Source organism: Petromyzon marinus, chromosome 47 (assembly GCF_048934315.1).
Source record: "Petromyzon marinus isolate PM22_M1 ecotype Great Lakes invasive population chromosome 47, UKy_Petmar_22M1.pri1.0, whole genome shotgun sequence".
Classification (NCBI taxonomy): domain Eukaryota; kingdom Metazoa; phylum Chordata; class Hyperoartia; order Petromyzontiformes; family Petromyzontidae; genus Petromyzon; species Petromyzon marinus.
Window position 1 is genome coordinate 2221556 of NC_133713.1, and position 21395 is coordinate 2242950.

The 21395-nt window shown below is 55.5% G+C and overlaps 1 protein-coding gene across 2 annotated transcripts in view; it reads right to left on the reverse strand.

Moving 5' to 3' along the window:
• Positions 1-12356: 12356 nt before the first annotated feature.
• ACHE (acetylcholinesterase (Yt blood group)) overlaps positions 12357-21395 on the reverse strand; it is a 59112-nt gene continuing 50073 nt past the window's right edge. For both annotated transcript variants that reach the window (XM_032972205.2, XM_076074286.1), the window contains 3 exons: positions 18327-18946; positions 16720-16880; positions 12357-15810 (listed from right to left, as the gene is read on the reverse strand). In XM_032972205.2, the coding sequence (XP_032828096.2) occupies positions 15683-15810; positions 16720-16880; positions 18327-18946 (909 nt within the window). In that variant the 3' untranslated portion in view covers positions 12357-15682. The remainder of the gene's footprint in view (positions 15811-16719; positions 16881-18326; positions 18947-21395) is intronic.

Consider the following 21395-nt stretch of genomic DNA (forward strand, 5'->3'; position numbering starts at 1 on the left):
CACACCGTGGTGACACACCGGGGTGACACACCGTGGTGACACACCAGGGTGACACTCCGGGGTGACATACCGTGGTGACACTCTGGGGTGACACACCGTGGTGACACACCGCGGTGACACACCGGGCGTGACACACCGTAGTGACACACCGGGGTGACACACTGGGGTGACACACCGGGGTGACACACCGGGGTGACACACCGGGGTGACACACCGGGGTGACACACTGGGGTGACACACCGTGGTGACACACCAGGGTGACACCGGGATGACACACTGGGGTGACACACTGGGGTGACACACCGGGGTGACACACCGTGGTGACACACTGGGGTGACACACCGTGGTGACACACCGGGGTGACACACCGTGGTGACACACCGGGGTGACACACCGGGGTGACACACCGTGGTGACACACCGGGGTGACACACTGGGGTGACACACCGGGGTGACACACCGTGGTGACACACTGGGGTGACACACCGGGGTGACACACCGGGGTGACACACCGTGGTGACACACCGGGGTGACACACTGGGGTGACACACCGGGGTGACACACCGTGGTGACACACTGGGGTGACACACCGGGGTGACACACCGGGGTGACACACCGGGGTGACACACCGGGGTGACACTCTGGGGTGACACACCGGGGTGACACACCGGGGTGACACACCGGGGTGACACACCGGGGTGACACACCGGGGTGACACTCTGGGGTGACACACCGGGGTGACACACCGGGGTGACACACCGGGGTGACACACCGGGGTGACACACCGGGGTGACACACTGGGGTGACACACCGGGGTGACACACCGTGGTGACACACTGGGGTGACACACCGGGGTGACACACCGGGGTGACACACCGGGGTGACACACCGGGGTGACACACCGTGGTGACACACCGGGGTGACACACCGTGGTGACACACCGGGGTGACACACCGGGGTGACACACCGTGGTGACACACCGGGGTGACACACCGGGGTGACACTCTGGGGTGACACACCGGGGTGACACACCGGGGTGACACACCGGGGTGACACACCGGGGTGACACTCTGGGGTGACACACCGGGGTGACACACCGGGGTGACACACCGGGGTGACACACCGGGGTGACACACCGGGGTGACACACCGGGGTGACACTCTGGGGTGACACACCGGGGTGACACACCGGGGTGACACACCGTGGTGACACACCGGGGTGACACACCGGGGTGACACACCGTGGTGACACACCGGGGTGACACACCGGGGTGACACTCTGGGGTGACACACCGGGGTGACACACCGGGGTGACACACCGGGGTGACACACCGGGGTGACACACCGGGGTGACACTCTGGGGTGACACACCGGGGTGACACACCGGGGTGACACACCGGGGTGACACACCGGGGTGACACACCGGGGTGACACTCTGGGGTGACACACCGGGGTGACACACCAGGGTGACACCGGGATGACACACTGGGGTGACACACCGGGGTGACACACCGTGGTGACACACCGGGGTGACACACCGTGGTGACACACCGGGGTGACACACCGGGGTGACACACCGGGGTGACACACCGGGGTGACACACCGTGGTGACACACCGGGGTGACACACCGGGGTGACACACCGTGGTGACACACCGAGGTGACACACCGGGGTGACACACCGAGGTGACACACCGGGGTGACACACCGGGGTGACACACCGGGGTGACACACCGGGGTGACACTCTGGGGTGACACACTGGGGTGACACACCGTGGTGACACACCGGGGTGACACACCGAGGTGACACACCGGGGTGACACACCGTGGTGACACACCGGGGTGACACACCGGGGTGACACACCGTGGTGACACACCGAGGTGACACACCGGGGTGACACACCGAGGTGACACACCGGGGTGACACACCGGGGTGACACACCGGGGTGACACACCGGGGTGACACTCTGGGGTGACACACTGGGGTGACACACCGTGGTGACACACCGGGGTGACACACCGAGGTGACACACCGGGGTGACACACCGGGGTGACACACCGGGGTGACACACCGTGGTGACACACCGGGGTGACACACCGGGGTGACACACCGGGGTGACACACCGAGGTGACACACCGGGGTGACACACCGGGGTGACACACCGGGGTGACACACCGGGGTGACACACCGTGGTGACACACCGGGGTGACACACCGTGGTGACACACCGGGGTGACACACCGTGGTGACACACCGGGGTGACACACCGTGGTGACACACCGGGGTGACACACCGGGGTGACACACCGTGGTGACACACTGGGGTGACACACCGGCCGTGACACTGTGGGCTTTCGTCGTAGTCGAATTGTAAATGTTGTGTTGGGTTTACTCTCCATTAAGCAACCGGCGTGTTGAATTAGTAACGAATTGGCACGTTTTGTCTACATGACAAACCCTTCTAATTGCCTGTGTCATGTGGTGGCGGGTGAAACGACACATTTATATTTACACGCTCTAACCCCAAAATGAACCCCCTCCATGATAGCGATTGTTCTTCACTGGTCTCATTCCCACTTTGCGCACTGGCGTGGGGCGTGCAGTCCGCTCGTGCTACTTACGAGAGAGACGCGCGCGTGTGCGTGTGTGTGTTGGGGTCGCGTCTGTTATCGCATCATCATACATCAGTTGGTCAGGTGTGTGTGTTCGTGTGTTCGTGTGTTCGTGTTTGTGGGGAGCGGTGTTGGAGCGGTTAGCGCGCTGCACTACTAACCCGGCGACCCGAGTTCGATTACCGCTCATGGCCAACACTAACGACGATTATCTGAATCAGTGTTGGTCCGCCCCTAGGTCGACTCAGCCTCAAATGAGTACCTGGTGCGGTGCGTAAACATCGCCCTTGAGGAGACAAAGGCGGCCGGGCGTGGTGCTGGCCACCCACCTCCACATGTACCGTACCGTTCCGGCCTTCATAGGTGCTCGCTAACAGCACTTGCCCAAACAGTCTGTTAAGGCTATACGGGGTATCTTCGTCTTTGTTTTGTGTGTGTGTACAGAGACTCGGGTTCGATCTCCGATCGTGCGCAGCGTCAGCGAATGGCGAGATATCCCAACCTGTCCAGGTCCTCCCCTAGGTCGACGCAGCCTTAAACGAGTATCTGAGCTCATGTGAGCTTTTTTTATTGTTGTTGTTGTGACAGCTGTGGGCATTCCGTGAGGTCCACATGCCGGTCACGTGGTCACGAGACGGAAGGAATTTTTGTTTATATTCGGAAGCCTCTTACACGGAGAGAGGTGCACGGCCACCTCGTGTGACAGCACAGGGCCCGCTTTCTTGAGTCGCCACAGGAGCCACGAGGAGGTGGCGCGCCGTATCGCCGGTCCCCTGCGCGGGGCGTCCGTTGCTTCGCGAGATCGAATCGCAATTTCTGACTCTGCCAGCGGAGCGAGCAGAGAGAAGCCGAATGTCGTGCGGCCGCAGTCCTGGTGGCGACTGCCGCCAACCCGCCAGAAGCCGAGAAGCCGGGGACAGGGGACGCTTGGGTGTCCGAAACCCGACCGTCCTGTCTCAGTCAACGCTTAGGTCGATTATCAACACTTGTGCACGTTACGGTAATGAAGTTAAACACAGCAATACCGGGTAAACAACTTGTAGGTTGGGAATTGGATGAGGAGGAGGAGGTTCTGATGAGGTTGTGATGGGAGGGACGCGGTGTGCGGAGTGGAGGTTGTGATGGGTGGGACGCGGTGAGCGTAGTGGAGGAGGAGGGCAAGTGACCGAGATGTGAATTCCAATGGCATCCAGACGTCGGCGAGCAACGGGAAAAGAAGACCTAAAGCCACGTGGTGTGGTGTATTGTTTGTGGTGGTTGTGATTAGACTGTGAGGAGTGATCCTTGAAGGTCCGCGTATCAGATGCGCAATGTGATCTGGCAGAAGGAAGGAATCGACGGCGAGGTGAAGCATTGGCCACTACCACCCAGTATCGAGTTAGAATGCAGCAAAATCATTTATGGAGCACATCGTAAAGTATTGGCACTGTAATATACGCATATATATCATTCCGAAAGTATCAAAATTACATTTGGAAGTATAATAAATATCTTAAATACATACAGCATGCGAATAAACACTTTTGTACCATATGCTATTATTTTCACGTAGTGGTTTCTTTTCCTTAAGGGTTAATTAGCAACGGGGGAGGGAGAGGGGTGTGGGTGGAGGTGCAAGAGGGGGGGAGCAAGTGGGGGGGTGGGGGAGCAAAGGGGGCGATGGGGGAGCAATAACGGGGGGTGGGTGGGAAGAGGGGGGATGGGGAGCAAGAGGGGGGGTGGGGGGAGCAAGTGGGGGGATGGGAGAGTGAGAGGGTGGGTGGGGGGAGAAAGAGGGGGGGAGGGGGTCAAGAGGGGGGAGGGGGTCAAGAGGGCACACGGGAACGGCGGCGAGTCGTCACGAGTGGGGGCAGCCGTCCCGCAGTCGCGACGCTCACGCGGCGACCTTCATTGCAAGGCTACCGCGGGCCACTGGCGGCCTTCGGGTGGCCTTTGACGTGCGGGGTCCCCCCGACAATATACAGTCACCCCCCCCCCCCATCATCGTGCTACTGTCACACCCCCCCCCCCCCACAATGGTTTCCAATGACGTGGCGGGCCCCTCGCAGCACACACTGACGGTGATGTCTTATCGCCACCGGGGGTGCAGTGGGGGGGGGGAGTTGGCAAGAATCGTGCGGTGATCGGAGTCTCCTACAACCACGGGGGTTCTGAGTTGTTTCTACATCTCCAGAATTGGTCGATTTCGTTGGTGGGGTCCCAAGCCTCGTTCTCAAGAGGGGGGGAGAGGGGGAGGGGGGAGGGAGGGGGGAAAGGGGGAGGAGGGAGGGGGAAGGAGGGTGGAGGTCGTTCTACCACGGCACGTTTGACCCAATACTCTCGTCGAGCAGAGGGGAGATGGCGGATTACTAAATTATTATCATTATTATCGCGCGAGATGCTCGAGATGGCTGGAGACCGCGTGCCAGCCAAGGGGGAGAGAGCACCACGTGCGTGCGCGCTTGGTGGTGGCGACACGGCGCGTCGCTCGGTGGAGCACCCCGTTGGAGGGAATCGCGTGCGACGACAGCAAGTTAACTGCCCCCCTCTGTCTCTCTCTCTGCCCACCGCTTCGTCAGCGTCAGCCCCTCGTGTGAGCGTTGAGGATTTGCGCGCATCCAGGAGTGGCGCTTTGTGTGCCGCTGAATCTCAGCCAGAAGAAGCGCCATACGCCTCACCTCGACCAACCACTCTAATACATAGCGACAATGACAATACAGCCGGGGGAGGCTCCCACCCAGTGGCAAGTAATCCGACGTGACAGCACGAGGCATGACACACAGCTGCCGGCTTGCCAGTGGGGCGACGGTGCCGTCGTGGCGTAATAAGCGACGCTTGCGTGGGGTAATGATTTCCGTGGAATGCTTCACAATTTTTAAACCGAGACGTGGACCAGTGACGGCCGGCGCACAGCGCCAATGAAGGCCGGCACGCCGCGTTGAAGCTGCCGCCCTGCGGAGTATTTCGCCTTGGGCCACACGAACGCCCAAACCCCTTGCGCAAGCGGCGGCGAAACGCGCTGCTGCCCGGAGCCACGCCTCGCCGGCGCCCCCCTCCCCCCGTGCCAGGTGTCGTGGCTTCTCTGCGGGGTCCTCACAGTCCCTTGCCACAGAAACACAACCCCCCCCCCCCCCAGGTACAGGACCCACACGGAGACGTCTTGAGGCTCACCGAAGGCTCTCCTGGCCACACAAAGGACACCGATTCGCATGACCACTTTTACGCCGACTGCAACCGGCTCCTTCCCTCGCGGCGTGAGAATCCGCCCCCCGCTTTTGCACCACGCGCCCGAGGCGTGGAGCGACCCGCGATCGTTAGAGACGGGCGACTGTCCAGCAGTGGAGAGATGAGCACAACGCAAGGGGCGGGCCAGAGTGAGCCACATGGACTCGCATCGAGGCTCTCCGGTGCGGCGTTGGTGAAAGGGGCCGCTCAGTAATGGGAGGGGCTGCTGCTGCTGCTGCTCAAGAGGCCTTGGCCTCCCCATACTTCACCACGCTGGTCGTCACCCCAGGTTGGTGAACGAGGGAGAGCGGTGACACGGTGGTTAGTGCACTGCAGCAGTCCAGAACATTGCAAATCCCCATTACCCCCCTCCCCATAGTGTGAGTGTGAATCCCACTCAAGTGTGAGTTTCAATCCCGCTCTAGTCTCGAACCCCTTCGTATCGTCTCAATCCCACTCTCGCCTGAATCCAACTCTTCTCTCAACCCACGCTGGTCTCGATACAATTACATTTTCAATCCCACTCTAGCGCGAGTGTGACTCCCACTCGGGGCGATGCCGCTGAGCGGGTCTGTCTGCTACGGTCAGTGCCAGTGGGCACAAAGACGATGCCTCACTGGTGAAGGCTCACATTTGTAAAGGTCACGTGGAATATATGCGATCAGGAGACGAGAAGACGTTGTGCACGCGTGCGTGTGTGTACGCGTGTGTGTACGTGTGTTCACATTTATCAGTAATCGTGTGTATACATGGAGAGTGGTAGTGTAGCGGTTAGCGTACTGCGCTATGAACCTCGCGACCCGGGTTCGAATCCCGCTCACGGCCAACACCGGTTACGATTATCTGAACCGGTCCTAGGCTTCCTCTAGGTCGACTCTGCCTCGAATGAGTACCTGGTGCGGTGTGTAAACATCGCCACTAGGGAGACAAAAGCGGCCGGGCGTGGTGTTGGCCACCCACCCTTCTTCGTGTGCCGTGTCGGCCTTCATAGGTGCTCGCTAACACTTGCCCCAACAGTCTATTCAGTCTATATGGGGGATCTTTGTCCTTTGTGCACATGTGAGTGTATCAGTAACCTGTGTGCATGTGTAGCGTTAACATGCTTTGCTCCGTCTGCTACAGCAGAGGTGTAGGGAATTCCAACAGGGACTACATACGTGAGTTATGGGGCGCCACGGGGGCGAGATGTTAACTTCCTCGCCTGGTATACAGGAGGTCGTATGTTCGATCCCGACCCTGACACCTGCCGTATATTCTGAGTTTGCATTCAGTATTCTCCCCGTGGTCGCGTGGATTTTTCTCCGGGTCCTCCGGTTTTTTCCCTGAACATTTAGAAACACGCGTTTAGAGTATTTGACTGTTGCAAATTCCCATATGATAAGCCACTTCGTTGAGCTGTCATTTCTGGCGAGGTCACTTCTGAAAAAGAGCTACATAGCTCAGTGGGCCTTAACTGGTAAAATAAAAAAAGCTTATAGTTTATTGACCTGGTCGAGACATATGATACTATAAATAGGCCAAGGCTCTGGGTTGTTCTTCGTGCATTCGGAGTCCCTGACTCTCTGCTCACACTTATTAAGGGCCTTCATGATGGTGGACACACCCGGTTAAAGTGTGTGGCCGGGAGTCGGAGCCATTCCCTGTTCACCTGTGCGACATCGATGTCCTCTGGCTCCGACAAATAACATATTTGCGACCACGCAGTTCGGGAAGCTTTTCATGGCTGTACCAGAGGCATTTACATCTGGTACAGATTCAATAGGTTGATCGATACCCGGGTGCAGTAGAGGGATGGCTCCCTACTGGTCAAACATGTTACGTATGTATAACTTCTATCGCACCGTACGTAGCCAACCGTGCTAATCTGAGGTGTTATATAAGCCCATCTGGCAATTTCCGATACTCTGAGAAGTTGGAGACTACTGCCGAACCTGGAGCATGCGACTCCAAAACAAAGCATGTCATCAAACATTCCTCCACCATAAATCCCCATGAGCGATGGGGCAGTTGTGGAGAAAGTGGAGGAGTTCCCATCCTTGGGAAGTGTGCTCGTTCCAGTTTGACAACACGGGTCTCCCTCCGAATCAGTCGAATGTAATTATGTTTTCATTGACTGCGTAATGCCACGTGGAAGCTACCAAGCCCGTCGCCCCACACGAAGCTCCAGGTCTTCACGGCTACAATCATGCCCTCCCTTCTCTATGCCTGTGAAACGTGGAGCTCTTTAAAGGAGCATCCGCGCCGTTTTGAAACATTCAGGGTGGCCTGCCACCAGTCCATCCTGGGTTTGACCATACTCCATGGTGTGAGCTCACAGATCCTTGAAAGATCTGGACACAGTCCCATCAGTGAGTTCCTCCCGCAGGCGAGGCCGAGTTGGCTGGGTCATGCAGTCCGCATTCCCAGCTAGCAACTTCTGTTTGACCGGGTAGAGGGGGCTAAACGGGCGCAGCACATGCTAGAGAAGATGTGGGCTAATGCGGTACAGGAGGCTGTGAGGCTGAGTGGACTTACCGATGACCTGCACCAGAGACTTCAAAATCGGCCTTTGTGGAGGAGACTCGTGAGGGACGCTACTGGGCAGGTGGAGGCATTGACCTCCGTCAAGAATAGAGGGCAGAGGAGAGACGCTCGCAACAACGAGCGGAGTCGGGCGACTAAAACGCAGCAATTTGGCACAGTGGGGAGCACAGGTTGTGCATCCTTGACCTTCTCTGCACTTAGCCTGGCACATCATTCAACCCATGACACCCGGGTCTGTTCTGTGACCCGTCAGAGAGCCTTCAACATTTTACGTGGCCTCAACGTGCACCAAGCCTGGCACAAGCGTTGTGATGTCACCACCACCACGTAGTAGCGAATGGTGGCTGTTGTTGTGTGCATATGTGCACATGTGTGTGTATCTGCAATCATGTGTGTGCGTGTGGTTGCGTGCTGAGCATGGTGTTGGCAACCCACCCCCATGCGTGATGTTGCTGGCCTTTATAGGTGCTCGCTAACAGCACTTGCCCCAACAGTCTGTGCAGACTATAAGGGGGATCTTTGTCTTTGTGTGGTTGTGTGTGTATAAACGCATCTGTGTGTGTGTCTGTGTACACGGGTGTGCGTGTAGACGTGTGTGTGTGTACACGAGTGTGCGTGTAGATGTGTGTGTGTACACGAGTGTGCGTGTAGACGTGTGTGTCTGTGTACACGGGTGTGCGTGTAGACGTGTGTGTGTACACAGGTGTGCGTGTAGACGTGTGTGTGTACACGGGTGTGCGTGTAGACGTGTGTGTGTACACGGGTGTGCGTGTAGACGTGTGTGTGTGTGTGTGTACACGTGTGTGTGTGGATGTGTGTGTGTGTACACGTGTGTGTGTGCAGACACACACGTGTGCAGGCAAAGCCGATGAGTCAGATGCCTTCTATGACCTCCTGTCACAGGTGCTGGCTAAAGTGGCCCCTCGGGATAGAGTCATCATGTTGGGTGACTTCAATGCCCGAGTTGGTCATGATACTGGCACCTGGTCTGGAGTGATTGGAGGGCATGGGCCAGATCAGCTCAATAACAACGGTAGGAGGCTGCTAGATTTTTGTGCAGCCCATGGGCTTGTAATTACCAACACGCTGTTCCGGCATCGGCGCATCCACACAACATCATGGATGCATGCCGGGTCCAAGCAAGAACATCTGCTGGACTACATAGTGACGGACCAGCGAATGCGAGCCCATGTCCTTGACACCAGGACCTACCGTGGAGCTGATCTGCCCTCTGACCATCGACTAGTCATCTGTAAGATGCGCCTGCCATTCTTCCACTCCGGTGGTGGGTGTACACCCAGGACCCCATTCCAACCTAAAGTGGCCTGGTCTCAGTTATCTGATGAAAGTTGCAAGCGAGAATTTCATCATCGCTTGCGGCTGGGATTGGCATCGTCCCCGACTCCGCCTGATGTCGAGGGTAAATGGGCGAGGTTTAGGACTGTGACTCATGCAGCTGCAATGGCTGCTTTGGGTACGCGGTCCAGACCTCCCCAGACACCCTGGATGACAGAGGAATTGTTCAGGATGGTTGAGAAAAAGCGACAGGCCCACTGTCATCGGCTACAGAATCCCACGTCAGAGAATGAGGAGGCTTACCGCAGCCTTCGCTCGGAGGTAAGGAGAGCCGTGAGGCGCTGCAAGGATGGGTGGTGGTCGCGGGTTGCTGAGGAGATGGAGTCTGCCTCAGTGGCCCGTGATCACAAATCTCTATTTAACTCCATCAAAAAAGTAACCTGCAGCGCCACACCTATTACCATCATTAGGGGAAAAAACGGTGATCCAATTTCCGACCCCCAGGAACAGGTTCGCAGATTTGCTGAGCATTTCTGTGAGGTCCTGGGGGAGGGAAAATCCCTCAGCCAGGAAAACACCGTGGCACAAAGTGAGGATGACCCTGCTGAGGCTGCGGTGCCTCAAATATTGGATGAAGTCACCCCCTGTGAGTGGCTGGCTGAGGTGCCATCTGCTGAGGAAGTATTGAAGGCGATCCGGAGTCTGAGACCAGGAAAGGCAGCGGGCAGAGATGATCTCCCAAGCGAAATGCTGAGGGAGGGTGGCGTTTGTGCACAGACTGCCCTATATGACATCATAACAACAGTCTGGACCACTGGACGGGTTCCGCAGGATTGGAAGGATGCCCTGGTGGTCCCCCTTTTTAAGAAGGGGGACCGCACAGACTGTAACAACTACAGGGGCATCTCACTCCTCAGTGTGCCGGGAAAGGTCCTGGCAAGGATTATTCAGCATCGCCTTGCCAGGCACGCTGAGGAGAGGCTTGCGGAGCCCCAATGCGGTTTCAGGAAAGGGCGGTCCTGCACAGATGCCATATTTTCTGTCCGTCTGCTACAGCAGAGGTGTAGGGAATTCCAACAAGACCTACATCTCTGCTTTATTGACCTGGTCAAGGCCTATGATACCATCAGTAGGCCTGGGCTCTGGGTCGTTCTTCGTGCTTTTGGAGTACCTGACCCTCTGTTCACGATCATTAAGGACCTTCATGATGGTGAGCGGGCCCGGGTAAAACTACGTGGCCGGGAGTCAGAGCCATTCCCTGTACACCTTGGGGTGCGACAGGGATGTCCTCTGGCTCCCACATTATTTAACATCTATTTTGACCACGTAGTTCGTGAAGCCTTCAATAGCTGTACCGGGGGAATCTCCATATGGTACAGATATAATGGGAGGCTAATCGATGCCCGGGTGCGGTCAAGGGATGGCTCCCTATTGCTCAACCACGTTATGTATGCTGATGACTTGGTAATAGCTGCTCAGTCAGAGGAGGAGTTGGAGACGCTGCTGCTGAGACTGGAGCGTGCCACTAAGAGGTGGGGCCTTACCATCAGCCCCACCAAAACTAAGCACCTGCCTGGGTATTTTGTACCATCGGACACTCCACCCCCACAACTCCCAATCGGTGATGGGGCAGTTGTGGAGAGAGTGGAGAGTTTCCCATACCTGGGCAGTGTGCTTATGACTGGCTCCAGTTTAACAGCAGAGGTCTCACTCCGAATCAGTCGAGCGGCAATATCTTTTCATCGGTTGCGTAACGCTGTGTGGAAGCTACCTGGTCTGTCGCTCCGCACTAAGCTTCAGGTCTTCTCGGCCACGGTCATTCCCTCCCTTCTCTACGCTTGCGAAACGTGGACCCCCCCTAATGGAACATCTTCGCCGGTTAGAAACATTTAGGCTGGCCTGCCTACGATCCATCCTGGGTTTAACCAGACTGGATTGTGTGAGGAGCTCACAAATCCTTGAAAGATCTGGGCAAGGTCCCATCGGTGAGCTCCTCCGGCAGGCAAGGCTGCGATGGCTGGGTCATGTAGCCCGCATGCCCAGCCACCGCATGCCGAAACAGCTTTTGTTTGGCCGGATTGAGGGGGCTAAGCGGGCGCGGCACGGGCTAGAGAAGAGATGGAGTGATGTGGTACAGGAGGACGTGGAGCTGAGTGGACTTGCCGATGACTGGTACCAGCGGTGTCAAGATCGGCCTCTGTGGAGGAGGCTCGTGAAGGATGCTACTGGGCAGTTGGAGGCAGTCGCCCTCCAACAACAACGGAGGGTGGAGGAGCGACGCTCACAACAGCGAGCGGAGCGCCGGGTGGCTAAAGCACAGCAGGTTGGCACAGTAGGGGGCACAGGTGGTGCATCAACCAGTCATCTCAGTCAGTCGACCCGTGGCACCTGGGTCTGCCCCGTGACCTCCTGCCAGCGGGCGTTCGACACTTCACGTGGCCTCAGGGTGCACATAGCCTGGCACAAGCGTCGTGGTGACGTCACCGCCACTTAGTGGCGAATGGCGGTTGTTGTTGTTTGTGTGTAGACGTGTGTGTGTGTACACGTGTGTGTGTGTGTGTAGATGTGTGTGTGGTTGCATGTAGAAGCGTGCGTGTGTTCACTGGTCGTGCAATGCTTTGACCTCAGGAACTCGACCGTCAGAATTCTGGGTCACCACCCACTCCGAGATTCCATTCGCGTCGTCTCGTCCCCCCATCTCGTCGCTACTCGCTACTTCCATCTCGTCTACACTTTGTTTGCTCTTGTAGCTTCGCAAATCGTTTGCATATCATTTGCATATCATTTGCATACACACAACAAATGCCCCGCTAAAATTCTTAGGCTCGCTCGACTCAACACGTGCATCGTGATCATGGGAATCAATGGATCGATTGGTAAACACTGGCAACTAATGTATCCATGGTGGTGCCGCCACCACCACGGAACGGGCGGTAGAAACGAGGATGTGATGTGTGGTAGGGAGGAGAAAGAATGAGGAATGGGGAAAAGAAGAGGGAACGGAATGGAGAAATACGAGGAAAAGGATGGGAAAATGAAGGCAGGGACGGGAGCAAAAGATTCAGGAGAGATGAGGAGGCTACATCAGGGCCTAGACGCTGCTGCATGGGGAAGTAGCGGCGTCTGTTCTCACAGGGGGCAGGGCAGAGGGGAGGGATTCAGAGTGGGGGTGGCCACACACAGAAGTCACGTCGTTTACGGGAGGCTTGAGCTGGTTTAGAGAGAGACACACAGATGAGAGAGGAGGGATTCAAAGTCACGTGGTTTACGGGAAGCTTGCACGCACGCGCGCCTGTGTGTGTGAGAGGAGACAGAGAAAAAGCCCGATGGATTCCTAGCTTCCTCACTGGATAAATGGACAGGTGGACAGTTTAGTTCGATACACAGAGAACGTACCGAGGCGTATTGCACGGCTTGTTCTGTACAGGGAGTTTGGTTCTGTGGCTGACAACGCTGTATATATAATATAGAACGCGCTGCTGTATAACACTCAACGCGCTGTTGTATAATAAACCCACACGGGCACCCTGCTCTCGGCTCCCATGGCAATTGGAGACTCGTGGGGTTCAGAGCTCTCTCATCGCCGAGCGGTGGCGCGGTCTGCCACTTGAAGGCAGAGAGGTTCGCGGTTCAAGTCCAGCGGGCCGGCCCCGATGAATACTGCAGTTGTGTAATTATCATAATAATAATAATACGACTACTACGCGCCGTCTGCTTCACTCAAAGTCCCCCCCGCCCCACCCCGGACGTCATTCACAAGAGTGGGCCACGGTGTGCCAGTGGCAGGATTTTAAAATGTTCCAATTTCGAATGTAACCCTGCAACATGACTCAATGGGGGGGGGGGATTACACACACAGCGGACGCAATCATCGCCCCCTACTGGCAAGATAATGCCCCGAGTCACTCTCTTGCGAACGAGACTAAATCCTGGCCACGTGAGTTCTCACCGTAGCTGAACGAAAGCAAACTTGAATCATGACGAAGGAAAACCCCAGATGGGAATAGAGTCAAGAGCCTGTAGGGACACTCCAACGGCCCAGCAAACAGCAGTGGTTTCAAAACACGGAGTGGATTCATGAGGTATGGCCACCGGAGCAGCGTTTGGCTGCTGCTGGGACGCACAGTGCGTACAGATTCTCATAAACGATAGCACAACCCGGCACAGAGTTCACACACGGTGAAACCTGAGCCTGTGCCCTTCTGGTTTTGGGCTCCGTAATCCGCAAAATAAGAACTCCGTGCCAGGTTGTGTGTCACGCCAGTTTCCCAATGTATTTGGCCAGGGCTTGGGTTAGTGGGGCTGAGGGGACATTGACCAATGGAGAGAGATTCCAGTTGAATTCTGACTTAATGGGATTTTTACTTATTCATAATTGATTTTTGGCTGAGGCTGCATCATGACTCGGACAAATTTGTGTCGGTAAGAATCCTCCACCGCCCGGCACGGTCAAAACATTTTTTGTTTAATTGTCACGCGGTTTTACGAGCGTTCTAACAACGCGCCGATTGCTGTGGATGCTTCGGCTGAACTCGCTCGGTGAGTTAGGGAGCAAAATCCTCGCAGCCGAAATTGAGTGGCAATTAAGAATCAATGTCCTTTTTTGTCGATCGATGTTTAGGGTCAGGGTTTCGGGCTAATAGCATTAGTGGCATGTGCGGGGTAAGCTTGGGCCTAATCACATTGGAGCTATTTGCATGGCTAAATTATTCTCAGCTCAAACCCCCCCCATCCCCCCCCCCAATGCCCCTAAGAAAACATCACCGATTGTAAATTGAAATCGGTTTTGGCATTTGTCAATAAATAATGAACATCCACTCTTTCAAGAGACCAAAAAAAAAACATGTATCGTATAAATGGATTGGACTCTTTGAACATCCTGACCGAGCATTGATCGCGAGGTATTCAATCAATTGTGAGCTCGCGATATTGGTCGCGTTTCACAGTTGAACCTCTCTCATTGGTCGATTCCACTCCACCCCACGTACTCCACACCCCCACCACACCCCCCACACCCCCCACACCCCCACCGATGCCCCCATTCCCTATGACTGGAATTCAGGTTGACTCGATGGGTTGGCCCACGCTAGGAGTTGCACCGCGAGAATCCCCTCGGGGTCGTCAGATCGACTCCGCCGTGGAAGTGGAAAGCCACGGGGGGTGGACTCCCAGCTCATGGCCGTCCCTCTCATGGTCTCTGCGTGTTTATGACCCTTGCAACTCTGCCTCTGCGAGAGTCGGGGATCGTTAAATAACATCGTCGCCACCATCATCGTGATTGTTGATCGCGCGCATGCTAAACGTTGGCCCAACTTTGGCCCAACGTTGGCATGTTTACCGAGCCTATGCAGGTAGATGCCAAATTTGAGCCGCAAAAATCATGATAATAAAATTCACAGTTATAACTGTAGGTGTGTGCGCGTTTCTCCGATGAGCACACGCGTACAACACGGGCGGTGGCATTCTGAGCACACGACTCACAATCAGAACGTCGCGAGTTATCATTCCCCAGCTGGGAATCAACTCATTCCATCATCATCCTCATCCCCCCAGGGTGGATAAAATCGGTAATGCTCTGTGGATTCATCCACCGCAGGGAACCTCACGACCCTCCGGCGTAGCGCTTCGCTGATCCGCCGCAGTTCGGATGGGGGGAGGGGTTGCGTATTCACTAAAACACGAGGAGCATAGCGGCCCCTAGTGGCTGCGGACGTCACACCAACTAACCCGCGGCGACGCCCGTGGTTCGAGCGAATCGATTTTTAGGGGGACTGCTCGTTGGAGAGACAGCTCACTCTGATGGGTCTGCTGCTACCGCTGCCGATGATGACACTAATGACGTACGTACGTGTGTCGAACTTCTGCCGCACCGTACGTAGCCACCGGCGCCAATCAGAGGTGTGGGGGAAAGACAAATGATACTCGTGGTATTATCGACGATCACACTGATGGTGATGGTGATGTCGATGACGACGATTCTGATGATGATGTTAACAATGTTACTGATCTCCCCCCACCACCCCCCCCAGCCGTCCCCCTCATCGAGACGCCTCACAGGCCACGCGCGCACTCCTCTCGCTTGGAGCTGAAGTGGTCGAAGTGCGACTTCCAGTCCAGCATGTAGCCGCTCCAGCGGGAGAACTCCTCCTTCCACTGGCGCTCGGCCTCGTCCAGCGTGGCTGTGGGAAAAACACGCAAAGGCAAAGGTCCCCTCCCACACCCCGCGTAGCCTTTGACGGACTGTTGGACAAGTGCTGTTCGGCGAGTAGCACCTACAGGAGGCCCAAGACTGGTTCAGATAATCGTCACTGGTATTGGCCGTGAGCGGGAATCGAACTCAAGTTGCCGGGTTCGTAGCGCAGAGTGCTAACCAAAAGCGCTACCACTCCCCACACTCATGTACAAATACAATTATCCACCGTAAAGCCTAAACAGACTGTTGTGGCAAGTGCTGTTAGCGAGCACCTATGAGGGCCGGAACAGCACACGAGGGGGTGGGTGGCCAACACCACGCCTGGCAATAGCCTTTTTCTCCTGAGTCACCATGTTTACAGGCGCTCATTTGAGGACAGGACCAGGACCAGTTCAGATAATCGTTACTACTATTGGCCGTGAGGAGAATCGAATTGGTGTCACCGGATTCGTAGCACAGCACGCTAACCGCTACACTACCACTTCCCTCACACACACACACACACAAAAATACAAAGATCCCCCGTATAGCCTTAACATACTGTTGGGGCAAGTGCTGTTAGCGAGTACCTATGAAGGCTGGAATGGCACACGAGGGGGTGGGTGGCCAGTACCACGCTCGGCCACCTTTGTCTCCCCAGTGGCGATGATTTTACACACCGCACCAGGTACTCATTTGAGGCTGAGTCGACCTAGGGGAGGCCCAGGACCAGTTCAGACAATCGTCACTGGTGTTGTCCGTGAGCGGGAATCGAACTCGAGCCGCTGGATTCATAGCACACTAACTCTCACACATACGCGATCTAACCCAAAAACCTTTATTATGAATAATATTGGTCGCGAAAGCCTACGTGTTAAACTGACACACACATATGCACACACGCACGTGTCCGCACCGGTGCTCTGCATCAGCTTGGGCATGAAGCGGTTCCAGAAGGCGCACTGCTGCGAGCGGAGCCCCGTCTGCACGCGCGCGGAGAACCCCCCCAGGGCCATGAACTGGGGGTTCTCCGCGGAGAAGTTGGGCCACTCCGTGCCCCCCAGTCCAGCCGGATTCCTGGGGGGCGCGGTGGGGGGAGGGGGGGAGGGCAGGCACACGCACCGAGAGACGCGGGGGATGTTTTGACGATCGCTGTGTGCCGGTTGTGTGTTACGCTGATGAACTGTGCATAACCCAACCGGTAGCATGTATTGCATATTTACAGGTTGGCGTAATAAATTGGACCAAATGTGAAGCATTAACCCCCCCCCCCCACCCCTCACTGGGATCTTTGCGCTTGTGGGTGAACAGCGATGGCATCACCTCACTGTTTAAGGCCGGAAATACGATTCTGGCAATCACCTGACGATGCTGGTTGTTGTAATCACCGGCGAAACAGCATTCACTCAAATTGTCAATGTTGTGGGTTTGCTCTCCAACACACCGGTGTGCTGAACTAGTAACCAATCGGCACATTTTGTTAACGTGACAAACCTCACTCATTGGCTGTGTTCGGGTGGAGGCGGCTTTTACGACACGTTTGACATTTACGCGATCTAGCACGAAAATACTTTTGGTTACCATGAATAATATTGGTTGCGCAAGCCTACGTGTTAAATTCATCTGCGTCTGTTTGACGCATTGGGTTCTGAATCTGGTTGACAACAGGATGCGCCGTTTCAAGCGTGTGGACGCGTGCATTTTCACTCGTACGTCATATCTAAACGAGATGGGAAGAATTGAGTTAACACAGCCGGGCAGCAGTGCTGGTGGCTATGTTGCTGCACGTGTGGTTGCCTCGAATCCAGCTCCTGTGGAGGCAGCAGCAGCAGTGAGGGGTTGGTGGATCGCACACAGACGTTAAGAAACTCCCCTCCATGCGAGCGTCAATGAGGAGCCATACCATGGCTCGTCAGAAGGTGGTTACAGAAAACTGTGGAATAGGAATATAATTTGTTCATTATGTAAGTGTTGCCCCCTCGGATGCGTATTTCCTCCCACGTGTATAAACACTCAGTAATTGGCTGCTAATATATTTAATATGTAGGGAACCGCAGAGCTTGGACAATTGGTAGCGCGAGCGCACGCACCACGCATTACGAGCCGCAAAGTCACCCGCAAAACCTCTCATGCATCGCCTGCCCCCCCCCCCCCCTATTTAAAAACTAAAACAATTTTTTTTTTTTATTTTACCAAGTAAGGTCCACTGATCTGTTTCAGAATGCGACCCAGCCAACAAATGCTTGCTCGACGAAAGTGGCTGATCCATCACGTGGACATTTAAAATAGCAGTCAAATAGTCTAAACGCGTGATGTTGATTCTAAATGTGGAGGGAAAAACCGGAGGATCTAGAGAAAAATCCACATGACCACGGGGAGAACATGCAAACTCCAAATATACAGCAGGCGTCAAGGTCCGGATTGAACTCACAACCTCCTGCATACCAGGCGAGGTAGTTACCATCTCCTAGCCACCACGGCGCGCCACTACTCCATTCCACCCGCACACCCCACGCGTCTCACCCGGTCTTGGCGAAGTTGGCCCAGTAGCGCATGATGTTTCGGCTGAGCGCAAGCTCGTCGGCCGTGTAGTTGAGGCCCTGGTCGACGGGCAGGCCAAACACGAACTCGATCTCGTAGCCGTGCAGGACGCCCATCCACTCGGGCCACGCCATGTTGGAGGCGCGGTGCTCGAAGCGGTACACGTAGACGGTGCCGCCACGGGCCGCGTGGATCCGGGCGGCCTCCTGCACGGGGCACACCACGTTCAGGTCGCCCACCATGGCGTCGAGCGCGTCGCGGTTCTTCACGCGGTCGTGCTCGTCGTTCCAGTCCGTGTACTGCAGCACGGCGGCGTCGCGGCCCAGGTCGCTGATGTACGGCAGGCATATGTCGACCGCCTGCAGGAACTGCTCGCGTGTGATCAGGCTGTCGGCGTCCTTGCTGAAGCCTGGCACGTCGTAGACGAGGAAGAAGGAGCCCTCGTTGAGGTTGACGCCCACCAGCAGGTCCGTGTGGTTGAAGGCGCCGCGGTCGACCAGCGTGGACGGCGCCTCGGCGATGAAGTCGCCGTCCACCACCGGCACGAACGGGAAGCGGAAGACGCTCGTCACACCGATCACGCTCCATTCGTTGTCGATGATCTGTGCCACGGGGTTCGGCGTTGTCCATTAACGAGAATAACGACTACATTTTTACACGACGCCCCCTTTGTTGACAAAGCGCAACCAGCTGTGCGAGTTGATTTATTGTTGGTCAGATCGCCATGTAGGTATCATGTCAATTGCTTCACTAGAATGTTCCACCACCAGTGGCAGAGCCGATCGCGTCTGTGGAGGCAGTGGCTAGGGTTGGTGGATCACACACAGATGGTTGTGAATCTCCCTTCCCGTGGGCGTCGAGGAGCCATACCCTAGCTCGCCCCCAGGCAGTACAGCAAAGTGTGGACTCATATCATCTGTCGCTTCTGTGTGGGATAAGAGCGTTGCTCCCTCGCACAAGGCGTGGGCTCTCTCTGGGTGCTCTGGTTTCAAACCCATTAATTGGCTGAAAACAACATCTTAAAAAAAAATCTCATTTAGCGGTACCCTCCTCAAATAGAGTAATTGGATTCTCCTGCAAGATTAATTATTCTGTTTTGTGAGTGGTGATGAACAGCCATCCACCCATTGTGCGATCGCCGCTTTGCCAGAATAACAACACACTGCACGCACGCTCTCCGTATCTGTACACGGGGCTTATTCTGTGTTGTCACACGCATTACAGCATGATAGGATGGGGGGTGACCCCAGCGCCGACTGTGCACATGAGACCACCAGTGACTGATTCAAATGTGGATGCTCTTATCTTATCTCAACTGCATTTATATAGTACATTAACCAAGGCACCTAACAGATAATTAATAATGTAACATATTAATGTAATGGTGGAGATGAGGTGAATGAAATAGACGCGAGGAGGTGATGGAGGCAAATCTGTGATGTGTGAATTCAGTGAAAGCAAAGTTGATGACTGTAAACGATGATGAATGGATTGAATTAATGGGGAAAGGGAATATAAAGAGGGAAAAGTAACGGTGGTGGTTATGAGGGAGAGATTAAGGGGATCGTGGGGTGATCTCGGGAACAAGAAGTGAGTATTGAGTGAGGAGCGGAAACTAGTGAGCGAAGGCGACTGTTTAATGTGGAGGGGAAGTTTGTTCCAGTGAAGTGGGATGGGCAAGAAGAGAGAGAGAGAGCGACAGCGTGGATTGAGCACAAGGAGAAGGAGGAACAGAGAGGGAGAGACTGCAACGACTGAGAAAGTAGAGGGCATGAAGGCGACGTAAAAAGATCTAAGATTGCAGATGGACCTCGCTTAGCGCTACCCCGCAGAACGCCGATTCGTTATCGCCGCTCTTTGTCCTTGAGAAAACTTTTTTACTCAAAAATAAATAACGAAGAAAATCCCAAAAATTATACAAAGCTCTTACGAGAAGATGGAAACGCACCCAGCAGTCACTGCTGTTTTTGGCATTTGCTTGGCCAATGAGAGCGAAGCACGCTCGAGCCAACCAGCCAGCATGAGTTTAAAAAAAATTGAATCCATTTCGTTAGTCGGGCTGAGAACTCACACGAGACGAGGAAAGAGTCTCAGGCTCCACCTGAAAGAGATCTGGCTAGGATGAAGCCTGGTCTCCCCGCCCCTGCCACATGAGGGGAGTACAATAAAGTGCACCCCTCGCCACCCCCCTCCCCCTATGGGGATAGACAGGAGAGCAGTTCCTCACGAGTCACCGGGGTTTTCAGTAAACCTCACCCCCGCGGTTGGCGAGGGATTGCTGTGTAGTCAATCACAGCCCCGTGGGACTTTTGTCGACGATAAGTTCACTCGGCGCGTGTTGGTTCCCGCCTACCTGTGTCCCTCTCCCCTTGATGTTTACACACCACACCAAGTACTTATAAAAGGCTGAATCGGCCTAGAGGAGGACCAGGACCGGTTCAGATAATCGTCACTGGTGTGAGCGGGAGTCGAACTCGGGTTGCCGGGTTTGTAGCGCAGCGTAGCGCTAACCCCTACACTACCACTCCCCCTGAGCACTGTGCTCCAACAGTCTCTTGCTCGTAGTCCCCACGTGTGTGTGTGTGGGGTGACCCGAGTTCAATTTCCGCTCACGGCCAACACCAGTGACGATAATCTGAACTGGTCCTGGGCCTCAAATGAGTACCTGGTGTGGTGTGTAAACATCACCGGTCGGGAGGAAATGACGGCCAGGCATGTTGTTGACCACCCACCCCCCCGTGTGCCAGCCTTTATAGGAGTTCGCTAACAGCACTTGCTCCAACAGCCTGTTCAGCCTATACGGGAGATCTTTGTCTTTGTTTGTGGGGCATTGAGCCCAGTTCTCCTCCACCATCTTTGGGACCCGGGCCGTTAGTCTGCACAGTTTTTGCAACCCCCACACCTCCCCACACCTCGCCACCCCTCCCACGGTCCGTGCCTCGTGCCAGGTATCTTGGTGCGTTGCTTCACCCACTCGGTGGGGCACTGCGACCACTCCAGTCCCTTCTCAAAACTTGGGTGCATGGGGAGGGGGGGTTCACGACTTGTGTC